An 18,464-nucleotide genomic window follows, 5' to 3' on the forward strand; every position below is an offset into this window, starting at 1 on the left:
TAGACCAAGGTGAACAAAAAAAAAACTTTACTTTTGTTAAGATACTATGATGTGTAACTGAACCCATTTACGCGAAGTATAAACAACTATATAAAAACAATTACTTATAATAATTACAAGATATCTATCTAAAGATGACAAGAACTACATCAGAGAACACTGTAAAAAGATATTTTCTTTAAGAGACTTCATACTTACGGGGGCACTGAACCTTTTCTTTTGGTTCAATATCCGTATTTTGAGTGTCTGTGTTTTTTACTTTTCCTCCAGAATGTGATGGAATGAAATAATTCACCACTTTTCCCTGATATAAACAACATTCAGTAGTCACACAGTGTTTTGCTTTCAGTATTCTGAGTTGTTTATTAAAGTTAACCTTCCTTCTATTAAGAAGAAGCCAAAGAGTTGTAAAATGTTATGAAAAAAAGGGGTCTAAATATTCTATTCATACATACAAAACTTATGTTTTATTTCAGGGCTTATAGCTAGCTATCACTTTTTTAAACTGTTCATATTATCTTAAGTTATCTAAATGTTAAGTGTGGACTTCAGCAATTAAGTTTTTAAGGCTTATTTAAATAAAGAATTAGCCCACTGAATTTATAATAATGCTAAAAATAACTTAGAATAGAAGAAAATGCCAGAAACAAGTCACTGATAGTTACAACTGTATACTCCAACTCATTTTTGTACAAAGAAAATAGACATTTTCTATTATCTTCTCAAATTGGAAAGGCTAACTTCCCAAACTTGACCCCATCAAAAGATAATACAATCACTAAGGTTGAGGGCATGGTGAGCCTTACAGGTAATTACAGTTGTACCCTTAATTAACAGCCTAATTTCAGGATATTTAATTTTAGTTTAGATTTCATTATGGAAAAATACGAACTCTATTTCCTCAGTGGAATTTTTTTAAAACTCAAAAATTTACACTTTGACACACGTATGTATTTTGGAACAAGGACTTAAAAGAGTTTATTTCATCTAGCACTCTAATTACTAGCTATACATCCTGTAAACAGTTCTAATTATTATATTCTTGATTTACATATCTGAGATTTGTACAAATTTTAAAAAACAGTTCTCAAAAGTATTTAGTGGCAATATGGAGACTTGTGGTAGCGAAAGAATAATTAACAGCATTTTCCTAAGGGAGTTTCCGTGGCAACTAAAACAAAGCTTGTTAAGTGACAGAACATCCCCCTTCCCAGTTGGCCAACATCACTTAGAAAAACCCTGCCAGGTCACAAACATCCCATTCTCTGTGCCCACTTGAAGTTAACTAACAACTAATATGTCCCTAGTTGCAGCATAAATTGTACGTGTTGACTTAAGTGCCAAGCGAACGTTCAACATATGATGATTCATGAGAACGTAAGTCCCCATCTTTCCCAAGCCCTACAGCAGTCCTACCTCAGGCACAGTCAGAGCATCTTGTTTGACATCTTGTCGAGTATGTGTCAGAATCAGCGCCAAAACCTCCACTGTCTTTCCAAGACCCATCTCATCTGCTAAGATTCCCCCAAACAACTGTGGCCCAGCACTTGGGTACTCACGGATAATGCTAACAGAAGAAAACAAGAAAAACACATCACAGGATGACAAATAAAAATACTGTTCTTAAAGAGAACAGGCTAAAATGCATAACTTTTTTTTAAACTACATTTTAGGGTGAAGCAATTCAAATCCCTATTTCATGAATATAAGAACTGTGATAATCAAAAAAACTGTCTGAGCAGTTAACTAAGTCCGCAGAAACAAGAGGGGTATTGGTAAATAGCCATCATTTTCCTCTTCTAAAGTAGAAGGTAGCATGCCTGCCTTCTTTCTATGACCTTTATGAATTTGGGGAAAAAAAAATAAGACCGGCATTAACTACTGATTCACTAATCATGTTTAGTGATTCCTAAAACTCTTTTATAATAGGCACTGAAAAATTTAATGAAAAATATAAAAACTGATCCCTAATAAGATGACTTTTTACTTAGAATTATAATCTATTTATGTATCAATAACTAAGCTCCTTAAGTCTCTTGTATTACATTCATTTACTAAAAAATGACAAGTGTTATTAACTCTATAGCTATTCCATCTATAAAAATGTCTAGTAAGATTTTAACTTAGTATTCCTTCTTGAGATACTGCCAAGGCTAGAGACATACATGACCAAACTCATCTAGATTTTCATAATATTCATTCATTCATTTATTAGAGAGAGGGGTAGAAAGGGAGAGAAATATCAATGTGTGGTTGCCTCTCATGTGCCCCCCACTGGGGACCTGGCCCGCAACCTAGGCATGTGCCCTGCCTGACTGGGAATTGAACCGGTGACTCTGGTTTACAGGCTGGTTCTCAATCCACTGAGCCACACCAGCCAGGGCCATAATTTTTTTTTACCAAGCACATAAAGTTTTGCCTTACCAGCCTGTGTATGGATTGTAGTAGAGTTTCAAACCCTCAGATGTAATGATCTCTCGCCATAGGAAGTGCAGGCCATTTTCTAAAAAAAAAAAAAAAAAAAAAAAAAAAAAAAAAAAAAAATTACACACACACACACACATATATATAAGTATATATATATATATATATAAAACCATAAAACAAGTTTTGTTTTTTTTTTCTTTTCTGCTAGATCCATGATATTAAAGTAAAAATAAGTTAATAGACAGTCTAGTCTGGTAAGCCACATACACATGGGAAAAAGACTAGGTAGGATCCCCTTTAGTCTTTCTTCAGATATTCTTTAGCTTCCTTTGCTTTGGGCACAAATATTTTCAATATAAGCAAGTGGTAAGACAGAAAAAACAAAGAATAGCAAATAACAGAGGATTAACAGTAAAAGAGACCTAGTACATGTAATCAACTCCTACCCAATAAAGAAAAGCAGTGTATCTTTTATAAATCCTTCAAAAAGTGGCCTAAAGTCTTTAACTCAACAGACAGATGCTACTAGGACAATCCATTAATCCAAATCAGATCTCGCCTTTTATATGGGCCTAAGGGTGAGAGGAAAGGCTTACTTAACTAAGAAAAAACATCTAAAACTGTAATACTGGTTTCAACCAGAATTTTCCACTATCCTTTCCTTTAATATTTTAAGTTGTTTAAACCAAATGCCAAATAGGAAGTATGTCTCCACCAACCAGTGAAACACAAGTAATTTTGTTGCCTTCATTAGGGATTAATAGAGGAAATAGGAATATAGATACACAGGGTTTAAAAACTGGAACAATTAAAAGATAAAAGCTTCAATTTATGGGAACCATAGGGAACAGAACTACTAAATAGCACATGAGATTTAATCCACGAAATCCAGTCGGTGGACAAAAAAGAATGAATTACTTATACATGGAGCATGGGCGAATCTCAAAAACATTATGTTGAAGGATGTCAACTCCCCCTCCACCCCAGGGGTTCCTTTTATTGTTTCAAAAGCAGGCAAACTACTCCATGGTGACAGAGGTGGTCTCCTGAAGGGGGTGAAGTATGAGACCTGACTGGGCCATGAGGGAACTTTCTAGGGTGTTAGAAATATTTTATGTCAGCACTGTATGACATAAATAGAAAAAGAAACAGGTGACCAATTTTAACAGTCTGCTTTACTTAGCCCAATAGGACCAAAATAGTATTTCAAATGTAATCAATATAAAAATTATTAAGGAGATATTTCACACTTTTTTGCACTGCTTGAAATCTGGTGCCTTTTAAACTTAGAGCACATAATTCAGATGACCACCTACCAAGTCTCCACAGGCATGTGTGGCTGGTGGCTACTGTTGGCAAAGTCCAGTTCTATGTCTTAACTGGATTGATGGTTACAGAGATGCATCGATTTGTCAAAACTTATCAAACTATGCCTTTAAGATCTGTATATTTTTTATGTAAGTTATACCTTAATAAAATTAATGAAAAATGATTTTATTTTGGAGAAAAAAAATAATCCAGTCTGTGGGAAACTCTATAGAGCTAACAATTTCTTCAACACCAAGTTATATGAAAAAAAAAATAGAATGAGGGAGAGGAGATAAAATCTAGGTATTAAAAGAAACTTGTGAGGCAGCAATTAATTCCAATGTACACATGTTATTTGGGTTCAGAGCTGAACAAACTGTAAGAAGGAGAGAAAGGGGGGCATGAAAGGATGGGAAGGGAGAAGAGAGAGTTGGGGTTATTTAGGAATTACTGGGTTTTAAAACTCATCATTATACATGTATTTTATGTGTTTAAAAGAACCCTTATCTTTTACTGAAATAAACTGAAATATTAACAGATGAAATGATACGATCATTAATACTTCAAAATAACTTAAAGTATGGGAGGAAGAGAAATGGGAAGAAATGACATTGGCCATGAAGTTTAAACAAATGAAGTTTGTTGGATAAAAAAATTGTAAGCGTAAACTCATGGTATAAACAAGAGCTGTTCATCGTTAACTAAAATAAATCTGTAGAGGAAGACTGAGAAATAGTCATGTAAAGACCTCACATTACGCCCATCCCTTTGGGTGACAATGAAGTAATGTTTTATTTTGTTGTTCACTTTGTGTAGTAAATAAAGTAAATGCACACCTAGGAAAATGAGATTAGTCCCACGTCTCCCTCTTTTGTAAATTTGCTGTCACTAATATTCAGCATCAAATTGTGAAGCCTCTTTCAGATGATTAGCAAGATTCCCATCTGATCCAGTTCTAAAAGCAGTTCTTAGTTGTAAAGACGTGTAAAAAATTGCTATGTTTTTAAAAATTCCCATCAAGGAGGTCTTTATTTTGCCTGGAGAAACCAGCTCGAACATTTAAGGATAAGAGGACTCACAGATAAATTTCTTTAGACTTCAACTTGAGGGATAGCTCAGAAAATCATTCTGTTCACAGTAACACCCATTTTACCCTATCGTTTAAATATGAATTTTTCAGTGATCAACTCCCCCTCCCCTGCCTAACTATCTCCCACATAATCCCTCTGATCAATACGCCTTTCTCCAAACATCTTATACATCTTATACTTGCCACTGGCGGGAGCGCTTCGGAAATGCTCTTGCTGCAGCATCCAGTTGACAGCCTCCCTCTGGTACGGTCTCAACACCGGAATCAGTGCAGGGTGCTGGACATCCACTTGGATGGACTGTGTTTCTTGCTGATGTGTTTGCTTCACAAAGTGATAGAGCCCGTCAATGTCCTGTCCCTCTGGCTCGCTATCGGACTCTTCCTCATCCTCTTCCAGCACATCTGTATATCCAACAACAAGGCACTCAGAACAACCTGATCCACTGATTGTAACTACAAAGAATTCTTATTTCAAAAATATACCACGCACTCTCTCAACTCTGGGGAGTTAATCAGTTTTTTGTGACTGGAGGACCCTACCCTTAATTCACTGATCAAAAATCTACCCATCTGACCCCAACTGGTGTGGCTCAGTGGATTGGGTGTCAGCTTGCAAACCAAAAATCTACCCATCCATCGTTCAACTGCCACTTTTTCTATGGCATCTCCCCCCATTGGTTAGAATTAATGTTCTCCTCTGTGTTCACTTGGTATCTTTATACTTTGGATACAGCACTGCACTGTGTTCTGCCTGAAAGTGCAGTCACCTCTGTGCGTTGTCCCTTCTACACTGAACTGTGATGTCCTTGGAGGGCAAAGGCTGTCCTTTGTTTGTATAGCTCCTTAGAGCGGGAACATGCTTTGCCCATGGTAGATATTTAATAAACATTTGAGGAACTAAATGTAAATATCTACTGCAGTTTATAAAAGGATCATTTATTCCACTTTTATATCTTCATATAAAAATATCCATACACTGACATAATTTCTCTATATCTAACAAGGTAAGGGCTCCCACTGTATATCTGATGCTAAAAAAAGGCTTTGGGATCAGCTGTAGCCAGTTAGGAGATAAATGTGTAAACTGGTAACACAAGTTTGTAAGAATATCTTGTTCATTTGTTGGGCACAACTGCCATGGGCAAGATTTGTGTCCTTCTATAACATGAAAAACAATTCAAGATCTTGAACAAGTTAACAAGCCCGCATTAGCTAATGATTTATTTTTGAATTGTTTCTAAAGGCCTATAAACTGTTACAAGACATAACGTTATATCCGCTACAATGAAGAGAGTGTGCCACAAAACACATAATTTACTTTTCTCAATAAAAAATATGTCATGTAAGGTTTTAAAACTTTAAAATATATAATTTTTTATTGTATTTGCTAAACATTAATTAATATTTAGTTACATGCTCGGCTATTTCAGACTGTTATACTATAGTCGTATAATCTAGTATGGAACTAAATTGAAGTTTTCCTTTGAAATCCTTTGAAGTTTTCCTTTGAAAAGTTCATATTGTATTAGTTTTAAAAAATGAAATAATGAATTTCTTAACTTTTGGAAGTCTAGATGTATTTAAATCATTCCTTCCAATTCTGAAACCAGAGATTTTTCCTTTTAAGTTTTTAATATGCAAAATGATTTCCCTTTATTAGCATTGTGGAGCTTTACAAAGCATGTCCTGCCGAAGCAACTCAACAACCAAGCTAGAGACTTATTTTCCGAATATTTCAGTATGAAGATTTGCTTCCGAAACAACACTGTCCCACCGCGGGCAGAGCTTGGAGAACCGGCCGTTTCCCCCTAGTGCTGACGGGCTGCACCACACCATCCGCACTCTCCCTTGGGAACCGACGGCAGACAACTCTGAAGCTGTAGTCCTGACCCAGGATGCAACACCTCGCCAAGAAACGGTAGCAAAATTAACTGGTCTTTTGGGAAGCAGACTCTTGAGACTATTTGTCAGACTGTGGAGAAGTGGAAGAAAGGCCAGCCAAAAATCTCTGGCCACAGCAACACAAAAGCACAGGAATAGTGAAAAAATTCCAATCAGCTCAGATCCCTTTAGACTCTGCCTATCAACTCGGCAAACATCTCTTGACTATTTACTATAAGCTAAGCACAGTATTAAGCAAGTAAAATCACAAATTATATTAGAGGAGTCATTTCAAAAAAGTATAATTTTGTCACACAGAGATTTTTATGGAGGTTTTTAAATTCTTACTATGGTTTTATTAGCTGTTTTAGAGTTGGGGGGGAACCCACAACACTTAAGTAACAGCAACGTTTAAGTTTATTTTAAAAATTACCTGGAATAATAAAATTATATAACTTTTCCATCACTCTCTTCATGAGTTGATTGAATTTTTTCATTCTTGAACTTGCATCACTCAAAAAGTCTAGTTTCGCTAGGCCATCTTCCAAAAGATAAATTCCAACCTACAGAGAATTGATCAACATAAAAACATTTTAATTGTACTAAGCCACTCTTTATGAGGATATAAGAAAAACAATTTTTACCATCAGCGTTTTAAAAACAGCCACAATATTTGCCCCACGACCACCAAATATATGCTTACTAAATCTCCCTCACCTACTTTCACTTTCAGTAACAAACTCATTCCACAAATGCAGCGCCTACTATGTGCAATGCACCATTCAATTTGCTAGAAAAAAAAAATACTTAACTGGAACCAAACCTGGGGCATGTGATGAGAAGACCAACTCTGCCCACCAAGTCAGTGACTTCCGAACTTGATGAGCATCAGCAGAATCAGTGAGACTGGCTAAGAAGGCAGATTCTCCCAGATGATTCGGACACACAGGACGGGAGTTAGATTTTGGAATCCCTGTTACTAGATCAAACATTAAATGTATGGGAAAACTGAACCTGATTAATGTTTTATGTCTTGATTCCGGTGAAGGAATGCAGGATGAAAGTTTATAGTCAAAATACTTGAATTTGACAAATGACATTGGCATTTAGGAGCTAACTCAACAGCAAAATAATACATTGGTTTTGGATCTAAATGTTCTCATTTGCAACATGGATAGAAGCCTCTATGACGTAGCCTAGCTGATATAATTTAAAAACTTCCTAATTGTAGATACCCAGTTAAGTGAAGTTTCCCACATTTCCCCCTATTTTCCTGGGCCTGATTCCCTACTCATTGAGATTCTCATATTCTTCACTAAAGAACAAGAATCCAATCCAACATTATGTAGGAATGTGTGGCAAAGATTATACTTCATTAACATTTTTACTCTGGCTTGTGTTCGCTTAGAGATGGCTTACTATAGTAGCAATAAATGTTTAAATAGTTATAAAAAATCAAGATCGAGGAACAAAGAATAGATCAAAACTTGACGGTGAAGGAGATGGACAGAACACAGAGGCAAATCCACGAATTCTTACTTGTTATCGCTGGGCCACAATTTGGACACTCACAATCTACAAGGGGAGAGAACGCTAGGCTGCAGACTTTCATTGTCTAGGGAAGAATTAATTATATTTTAATGCTTCTGAGTTTTCTCCTTTCTTACTGTCAATTCTGAAACTAAAATAGGGCTACAATGTAATTGCTTTTCAATGTGAGAAATGCCTAAGACACAGTTTTCATTGAACAAAGGTGAATTCAACATATTAGAATTTCAAGTTTAAGCATGAAGGAATATTGACCTGCTTCACAGTTTACAAAGTATAATTACTTACATTATCTTACCTGATTCTCAACACAATGGTATGAGGTAAAAAAAAAAAGGGGGGGGTATTTTTTATATTTCATACAGAAAGAGGCTACAATTAGAGCATCTAAATGATTCACAGTGCGACTTATCTAGTGACTAGCAGAGCCTGAAATGAATAATAAATGTATTCACTCATTTACTGAAAATCTCTTCAGTATCAGGCATTTTACTAGGCTGTGAAAAGACTTCAGAGTCCAATGAATAAGAAAGGTCTAAAATGTAATTTTGCTGTAAGAGACCAAAGCCACATTAAACATACGCATCAGGCACGAAGGGAAAGAGCACACTAACACCATCCATGGAGTTTAAGAGAAGTTCTACCTAGATGAAGTAAACTCTAGGCTGAATATTAAGTAGTAACTAGGAACTATCAAAGAAGAGGAAGGGGACAACCTGGACAGAGGGAACAGCGAAAGCAAAAGCAAAGATGCAGAAAGACGGCAGGGAACAAAGCAAGTCAGAACTTCTGGGACACACTAAAGAGCAGAGTGATAAAAGATGAGGCTGGAGAAGAAGATGAGAGTTTATCAAAGGAAGGGCTTACATGCCAGATTATACTTAATTTTATAAGTAGTAAAGAATAGAATTCCACTTGCATTTGGTATTACACTATTCCAGAGATAAATAGAGTGGAAAAGGCAAGCAGGGAAATGGTTAAAGGATTTCTACAGGAAGACAAAGACATAATGAGGAACCACACAAAAGTCATTAAGAGTAGAGCTGGAGCCCTGGCTGGTGTAGCTCAGTGGATTGAGTGCAGGCTTGAGAACCAAGGGGCCGCCTGTTTGATTCCCAGTCAGGGCACATGCCTAGGTTGTGGGCCAGGTCCCCAGTAGGGGGCATGTGAGAGGCAACCACACACTGATGTTTCTCTCCCTCTCTCCTTCCCTTCCCCTCTCTAAAAATAAATAAATAAAATCTTAAAAGAAAAAAAAAAAAGACAGCCTGAAAATAATTAGGCTATAATATAGATATAAAAGTGTACTTTGAGACTTAATGATAGGTTTATTGCTGCCTTTTCAAATCTTCCTTCTAAAGTGACTTCAGAAAACAGTGCATGAAGACCCTGAAAAGACACCACAAAAATTGAGTACCTTAATAATGTCATTTCCTTCTGGTTTCTGGTAAAGTTTTATTCTTCTCTTCTTTTGCAGCCACCCCAAATCCTCTAACATTTCACCACTGAAGGATGATTCCACTCGGATACCCTTGTGGCAAAGACTGACTGGCTCCTTGAGTCCTTTTCCTTGTTTCTCTACATCGATGCCTTCTGGATGAACATACATCAGGAACTGACTGCTGGACTCGGAACTCATCAGTGTAAAACTCCTTTTGGAAAAATTTTCAGCTAAACTCTGTTCAGAAAGAAGCCGAAGAGCGAACTCTCCTAGAAATGCTTTCCAAGAATTATCAAAGTGACAGGGGAAAATCACGATATTCAGCTTTGCAGATGAAGGAGAAAAACTGTCAGCAGTCTCTTGTCTATCGATTGATTTTGAGATGTTCTCTGTCTCTGAACACCTCCTTTTGTCTCTGTGAGCCACTTCTTCTGTTGGACCATCATCCAGGATGATGCACTGAGCAGAGGAGGGATCTGGACCTGCGTCGGGCTGTTCATCGTCAGTGAAGATGAGAGGCTCGTTTCTTCTGTCCTCGTGCATGTTCCAGCAAAGCTGCTGCTGCTTTTCCTCATCTACTCTCACCGGAGGAGCACGTTTCCGTCGGCTGCTCATCTTCACGTTGTCTTGGCTGGTAAATGTGAACTCTAGAAGACCAATGCAACAGTAGGCCTTCCGAGAGAGGAGTTTAGTGTGAAAGTGCTCCCAGATGAGAAATTCAGCACAAACCAATAGTCCATACACATTACATGAAATCTGCAGAGATACAAAAAGCAATGGATAATATTTTAAAATAAGTCAAACACAGCTAAGGAACACACTGACGATACATAATCTCATGTAGTATATGAATTCTGATGGCCTTACTGGTCATTAATGTATAAATTTAATAATAGCAATTTGTTACATAAAATAATACATCCTAAAAATACATTTGATGAGCAGCATGACAGTAAAGTAAATCTCAAATATTCTAGAAATGCATATTTAAAGAATTTTAGTAACACATAAACTCTTTTTTTCTTTCATTTTATTTTTTTTATTTTTTATTTTTTTTAAATATATTTATTGATTATGCTATTACAGTTGTCCCATTCCCCCCCCCCTCACTCCACTCCATCCTGCCCACCCCCTCCCTCCCACATTCCCCCCTATAGTTCATGTCCATGGGTCATGTATATAAGTTCTTTGGCTTCTACATTTCCTATACTATTCTTACCCTCCCCCTGTCTATTTTCTACCTACCATTTATGCTACTTATTCTCTGTACCTTTCCCCCCTCTCCCCCTCCCACTCCCCTAGTAACACAGAAACTCTTATCATTACTACAGTATTTCAAATTTGTTTTTGTGTTAAAATCCCAAACGGTTGACAAAACTTCACTTGATCCTAATGTATCTGAAAAGTCCCTAAAAATATACCCTTTCTTTCAAAAGATGAAGACAAAAATATAGACATATATGTCTTTTTGTGGATTAGCAGAAAAAAGGGATGAGGGATACCAGGGCAAGGCACAAGGCCGTGACAGCAACCAGGGGGAATGAGCAGACAAAATAAGTGACACTGAGAATGTATGGAAAAAAGGAAAAGAAAGCTTTGCTAGCTCAAAAGAGAAAAATGGTCTGAAAGCAGCCTATGTGAGGTAGGCCCCAAAAGTGCACTTTTTCCAAAATAATAGCCAATACCTACATAAAACACAGAACAACTCAGAGATTAAATCATAAAGTTGTAATGATGGTTGGTACCTATTTCAACCTATTCCAGCCACGTAGCTGGAAAAAAAAAGATGTATAAATGATTAAAAACTGGCTTCAAGGGCAGTTTTAGAAAGGTTTCTGACAATTCCATTTTTCGATAAAATCCAATCAGGTATTTGCAGAGCCCACATTATATATTCAACACTGTGCTGTATTTCAGGAGAAGACTCAGGGGTTTTAATTCAGAACAGACAATCGACTGTGCTCTGGTTTCTTCAATCTGAGCACACAGTGCAGTCCACACCCCTCTACCTCCACCAAGCCCCCAACCCTAACTACTCCATTCCAAATCTAGGAGAGAATGAGAAACATGTTTTAAAGAAACAATACGGAAATACGCAGCCCCATTTAAAACTACAACAACAATAAGCAAGAACAACAACAAACCACCAGGGAAAGTCCCAGTTGATCAGAAACTTAGAGCAATCATTAAGAACAATGCACGGGGCATCAGACTGAAAAGCTAAGTGGTGGTGTAAATTAGCACCAAAGAGGGAGCATCACCAAGAGGGCTTCCACATGCTATGGTGGCAGATCTGGTACTAAACCCAAAGTGGGCCCAGGGCTAACACAGTTAATAATGGAGCAACAGAGTGGGAACTGGCAGGTCCTTACCTGCCCTCTATCTCACAAAGGCAAGGCGGTGTGGTGCAGGTATCTGTTTTCTGGGAGGCCAATGCCTAAACTAGAAAGATACCCATTGTTACTGAGTATAGAAGAAAAAGCTTGTGACAGTGGACTCTGCCTAGAAGAGAGCTTTTCCACATTATCTCTGAAAAGAATAGAAAACAATTCCCTTCTGACCATCCCCTTAAGCAAACTGTACAAGCCGAAACAATGAAAACAAGGCAGGGAATCTGAAACTGCAAAGATGAGCTCATAATGAACAATCAAACATTAAACGATCTTCAACAGGAAAATAAATCAACAAACTTTCGCTCAAGGAAACAGATGAAGAAACCTAAACAGGACTTTATAATTCATAAAATCACCATATCACATCCTTAGGGAGGTAACACACTGTTATCTTAGGAATGATTTGTATGATGAATATATAAAGAACTCTGGCAAATCAGCAGTAAGACAAATAACCTTATAAAAAATGGACAAAAAATTTAACACATCAACAAAGATGATGTGCAAGTAGCAGGAAAGCATATAAAAATATCTGGACCATCATTAGTCATTAAGCAATGCAAATTAAACCCACAAATTACTCGAGAAATTACACATCCACTAGGATAGTCAAAATAAAAGACTGAGGGTGTAGAACAACCAGAATCGAACTCTCATATATCCCAACAGGAAAAGTTTGTCAATTTGTTATAAAATTAAACATACACTTCCTGCACAGACTGGTAATCCTATTCCTAGGTATTTGCTGAAGAGAAATAAAAACACAGATTCACCAGTAAGACCCAAACTTGAATGTTAACAGCAGTCTCATTACTGAAAGCCCCACATTGGAAAACTCCAAACGTCCATCACCCGGTGACTGGATAAACAATGGAAAACTACTGTGATAAACTGCTGATACAACATGCAACAACATGGATGGATTTTTAACACATCATGCTAAGTGAAGGAAGCTAGATGTGAAGGACTACATACTGTATGATTCTACTAATTCTAGAAAAGCAAAAACCAAGTGATAAAAAAAGCTGATTAGAGGTTACTTGCAGCCAGGAAGTAGGAAGAGGTGATTAACAGGCAAGAAGCAGAAAACTTTGGGGTGACAGAAATGATCTAATGTGTTTGTCAAAACTCATGAAACTGTATACCTAAAATTGATGAATTTTATTGTATGTAAATTACACCTTAATAAAGCTGACTTTAAAAAGCAAAAAAAAAATGCATGAGGGATTAAAAAATTATGAGAATATTAAGAACAGCTTTATTCTAATAAACTAGAAAAATCTAAATAAAAGGGGTAGTTTACTTACGAAATATAAATGGATAAAGCTGGCTCAAGAAATAGAAAATCTGTGTAGAACAATAACCATAAAAGAAACTGAGATAACAGCACTCACCTACCTAAGATCTACCCTACTTCCTTGCTCTTGCTGACGGAATCCTTCCTTTACTTGGGAACATGGTGGACTTGTGACTTAAAAGGACGGTTTCCCTGGCAGCCCCAAGGAAGTTGCTCTGTCTGTGCAGTCCCATAAGGTTGCCCTAGCAGCATGTGGCTATTTAACCATAAGAGTAAATACTATAAACTCAGCTCCTGAGTCTCAGTAGCGACACTTTCAGCCCTCAATAGCCATGTGTGACTAAAGGCTACTTTATTAGTGCAAATATAGAACATTCTCAAAAGTGCCAAAAGCCTATCGAAAAGTGCTGGTCTGTGTCAATTATGAGAAGCCCACTCTGTACTCAGTGCCTGGCTTGTGAGTGTGTAGGTGATAAGAGTATAATCAATCCCTGACTTCAGTTAACTACTTTCGAGCACCATCTCCCCTTTTACCTTGGCAAAACAGTATGGCAAGCCTCGCATAACCTAAGTGTTCATCTGTCCAGTTCTCCGCAGAGCACAGGCAAGAATACCGGAATTTGGTAATTCTGCTGGAACTTCGAGAATGTGGGCTATATCAGCTATCAGTTAACTACAGCCACAGGTACGCTGTGTACACACCGCACCGAAGCTCAATGCTGGAAACAGAGCAATCATTTATTCCCACAGATACACAGGCGAGCTGAGGGTCGGCTGATCTGGGTTGGTTTCTGGATGAGCAGTTTGGCACAGCTTAGTGTAGTTTTCATTCTCCTTGTGGCATTGGCAAAGCAACCCACGTTTGTTCTTATTGCCGATGGCTGAGGTATGACACTGCAGACCCAGTCGCACATGTATTTTCACAAAGGTCGGTCATAGCAGAACCACTGAGTTTCCATGGGCCAAAGTAAGTCACATGGATGAACCCCAGTCCAGAGGTGGGAAAAGGCACATGCTTTTTTTACTGGGTGGAACTGCTCAAGGCAAAGAGCGTAAATGTGACATAAGGGGTGGAGAGGGAACTGGGCCAGTGATACAATCTATTACTTCAACCACAAAGTAACACGGTAGTTATGGAATCATTAACTCTAAAAACCCAAAAAGCAACGGGCTATACAGTCTCACCTCTGCAAAGAAATGTGGTTTGCAGGAGATTCTAATTCTAGCTTTGGTATTTACTGTGTGGCCTCGGAATAGTTACTTAACCTCTCTGCGCCAGTTTTCTCATTTGTAAAACGGGGATAATAGCAGAATTGTGCTTACAAATAAAGCATATCACGGGGATAATAGCAGAATTGTGCTTACAAATAAAGCGTATCAGGGTAATAGGAATTTAGCATATACTCACTAAGTGGTAGTTGTTATCACTAACATCCTAAGAGTACTATCAACTACGTTTTACAACAGCCAAACTTCCATGTGGCGGGACGGCAGACCATAGATCAGTGTGTCTCCAACTTGACTGCACATTAGAATCACCTGTGGAAATTTTTAAAAATCCCAATGCCCTGGTACCACCCCAGCCAATTAAGCCAGAACTGAGCATACATTTATAAGTTAAAAAAAAAAAAGTCTCATTTTGGTTGAATCTTTTCCTAATGGATATCTATCCAGGGCTAAGCTATTTATAACCATTATGTTAACTGGAGGTAATAAATTGAGTACTGGTACATCTCTGATCACATTCCAAATCCTTCTCCTGGTTTTCTTCATACCACATGAATTCCCAATCCCCCCTTGAAGGTTCTACTTCTTCTGTCCCCTTAAATATTGGTGTTTATGTAAAATATATGCAGTTTTCTATAGGGACCAAACTTTTACTGTCCTGCATTTAAATGCAAATTCCTTTTGCCTGAAATGCTCTTTCACACTTTTCTGACTCTTACCACCCAGTCTTCCCCCCAAACCCTCCATGACAGGCCTGCTGAGTTGAGCGCCTCTCCTCCTGGATCCCAGCCGCTCCGGTGTTCCCAACTACATGACTATGAACTACTTGAAAGCTGCGCAGGAATGGTACCCTATTCAGCGCTGTGCCTCCAAGTCAGTGCCAGGATGGAAATGATATACAAAATAAGGGGAAGCAAAGATCTCGAACTCCATGAATACCCTCCCTTATTTAAGGACCTAATAGTACTTTACTCATATTTCTTTTTGGATAAGAGTCTCTTAACCACATTCTAGAAGACTATAGGTAATGCGAAACTATTCTTTACTATTTCTGGCCAAGAATGAGACAGACTAAACTGACTGACCTGTATCTTTAATAGAAAACAAAGATAAACTGCTAGGATAATAAACAAAATCTTAAGTTAGTAAGATAATAAAACAAACGAATATCAATTAGACTTATACTTGTATTTTTTTCCCACCAAATTATAGTCTCATTAAATGACACAAATCCTGAATTCCAATAACTCTACGGGAGACCTGGGTTCCGGCTGTTAAGGGCACAGGAATATACATTTGCTACATGTGTAGGTCCAAGGTGAGCTCTATACAAGGAAAGCCCAGTCACTACTTACGACTGAAAAGCTCTCAACAATCCAACACTACCACGATCCTTTTCTGTTTTATATCTCCAGCAGGATGAGAGTATTTTCATCTGTTGAACCTTAAAATGTTAGTCACATAAACTTGAAAAATGCCTTACTAAGTCAATTTTTTCACCAGCAGATTGTTTCCTCCCGATCTTCCTAGCCTAAACTCTTTATGAGTTGAAAAAAAAAATCTGTATTACAGTTCTTTTAGGCTGAGCAAAAAGGTGATACACACACATATATATGTAAACTTTCTTTCAAAGTAAACTATTTTATTCTCAACTGCCAGTTAATTGGCTAACTGGTCCTCCAAAGCTCCAGGAAGCACAGGCTACCCAGTAAAGGCCCACCTATCCCACTACTGCTCATTACTGTTCTGTTTTCAGCGTGGTCCCTGATCATAAACCAACTAGTCTTTTTGGTGACAGTACAGATAATATCATGGGTCGTTTTTATTCACAGGAATTTCATCATTCTTGCTATTACCCAACAGAATAATTAAAAATAGCTGTAATGACTAAAACATTGTTTTATTTTGTTCAGTTAGAGCCTTAAGTTAATTTAAATACAAGTTGGAAAACACCAAACATCTAGGATTTCTACCTCGTGGCTAATGTGAAGTCACTTAGGAAAAAAAAGGCCCAAGCTTAACAGTCATTATTTAATAACACTGCGTATCTGACAGTGATCATCAATCATCAGATAATACATCTTCGTTCATAAAACCCACCAAGTACCGCGGAGTCAACGTGCAAGGGTGGTTTTCAATGCGAATGTAATTAATCTGACTCCAAACGTAACCGAGAACTTGCAGACTAACTTAGAAGCCTCAGCCTCCCCTTTCACAGCATTACAACCTCGCGCCCAAGCAGCTTAGGCAGCTGCCCAGTTCCAAGCCTCCAGGGGCATGTCTGCGGCGCACAGTGATACCCACTCAGTTTGCTTCCCAGAGACCCGAAGGCAGTGCGAGGAGTCAGAGCAGGGCTGTCAGCCCCGATCGCTCCCAGCAGCAGTCCGAGCAAACAAGCTACCACGAGGCCGAGGGGCACGACAATACCCCTCAGACGCTCAAACAAAACACTGCACGCCCAAGTCTCCATGGAGTACAGCCTCCTTTCCCACCATCCCATCTCTTCCCGGGAAGCGGTGGCGGTCCAGAGGCCCGCACGTCCGGGACTGAGATGGGCCAGGGGAACTCGGGCTGCGGCTCCATCTTAGCCCTTTAGCTTTCAGGGATCCAGAACAACCGAATTCTCTTTGGGGCTTCCCTCTCTGTCCAGGGTCGTTTTCCAAACCCGACCTCTGACCCCTGACCCTCCATCACCTGAGCGCCTTCCTAGAGAGGTTCTCCAAGCATCTTGAGCCTCTCTGCACCAAGGCCCTCTAATGTTGTCGCAGGTCCCAGGCACGCAGTCACCACCCACCGAACACCCGCGTGAAGTGGACACGCGCGATTTATGCTGGTTTTTGTCGGAGTTCCCGGGGGAGCCAGACACCCCAACTCCTAGCTGCCCGGAGCGCGCTGGAGCGTGGGGTCAATGTGAACGAGCACGTCAAGTTGCCCCGCCCCCTTACTCCGGCAGTGGCTTCAAGAGCCCCTTCTACGCAAGTCCACACAATTAAAAGACTGAGAGAGGTTACAGTTGGAGTCTCGCGATAGTTCTGTCCACAAGAGGTGTTATACGATTGGCTGGAGCCGCTGAGGAGGCGGGCTCTAAACAAATATAAATACGGCCACGCTCGGTGAGGAAGGTCGTTTTGAGACGGGCGGCCGAAGTGTTTTGCGGCTTAAATGAAAAGGCAGAACAGAATTCTGCAAGCGCACTTTTTTTTTTCATTGCTTCCAGAAAGTAGATACTAATTAGCTTATCTTCCTCCAAAAAGTTACTTTAAAAGAATTTCCAGGGAAATATGAGTAAATATTTTAAGTTGAGAGAAAAACTACATGTACTGAAGGTGGCCTTCGAATATCTTGTCATTTTCCCTTCTCTTCAGTGAAAGGTAGCCTTTCTCCTGACATAGGCTGACGCTTAGTCAAGTTTGGAAAGCTCCGAGAGGCTTCAGCGCTAAGAGCCTATAAAATAACCCCCAGGAATCAGTGGGCACTGGGTGATTGAGTACCCGATAAGGACTCCGTGTTATGCTTAGAGGGGCAAGCCAGCAGGTGTGATCACAGAAGCACGAAAGGAAGTTCTTGTCCGGGGGAACATTCTTTGCAGTTGCAGAGACAATCTAAAGTAGTTTCATATCCTACTTTGTATGAACCTTCATCACAAACCTCTAGGAGTCTGAAAGAGGTCATTTGCATAAACTAAACCTTGTAAAATTGGATGCAAATCAGTTACCTTATCCCAGGTTTCAAGAGGCAAGTTGAGAAAGTAGTGCTAATGCTGGAGCAGTGGGCAAGCAGAGTCCTTGTGCATTGAAGAACCAATGATTTTATTAAGTACAAGACACTGTGTTATTGGACAAGGGTCTGGCC

The 18,464-nt window shown here is 38.8% G+C and overlaps 1 protein-coding gene across 2 annotated transcripts in view; it reads right to left on the reverse strand.

The window, feature by feature from the left end:
* SHPRH (SNF2 histone linker PHD RING helicase) overlaps nt 1-17,506 on the reverse strand; it is a 73,202-nt gene extending 55,696 nt beyond the window's left edge. Inside the window, exons 1-7 of one of the 2 annotated variants that reach the window (XM_024551945.4) lie at nt 17,307-17,506; nt 9,672-10,451; nt 7,140-7,269; nt 5,009-5,227; nt 2,425-2,503; nt 1,417-1,567; nt 199-304 (exon numbers count right to left, since the gene is read on the reverse strand). In XM_024551945.4, coding sequence (XP_024407713.2) covers nt 199-304; nt 1,417-1,567; nt 2,425-2,503; nt 5,009-5,227; nt 7,140-7,269; nt 9,672-10,310 — 1,324 coding nt within the window. In that variant the 5' untranslated portion in view covers nt 10,311-10,451; nt 17,307-17,506. Of the gene's footprint in view, nt 1-198; nt 305-1,416; nt 1,568-2,424; nt 2,504-5,008; nt 5,228-7,139; nt 7,270-9,671; nt 10,452-12,067; nt 12,196-17,306 lie in introns of those variants that run through there. The other variant, XM_053913825.2, reaches the window with a different exon arrangement.
* Nucleotides 17,507-18,464: the final 958 nt, after the last annotated feature.

The sequence above is a fragment of the Desmodus rotundus genome, chromosome 11, assembly GCF_022682495.2.
Source record: "Desmodus rotundus isolate HL8 chromosome 11, HLdesRot8A.1, whole genome shotgun sequence".
NCBI lineage: Eukaryota > Metazoa > Chordata > Mammalia > Chiroptera > Phyllostomidae > Desmodus > Desmodus rotundus.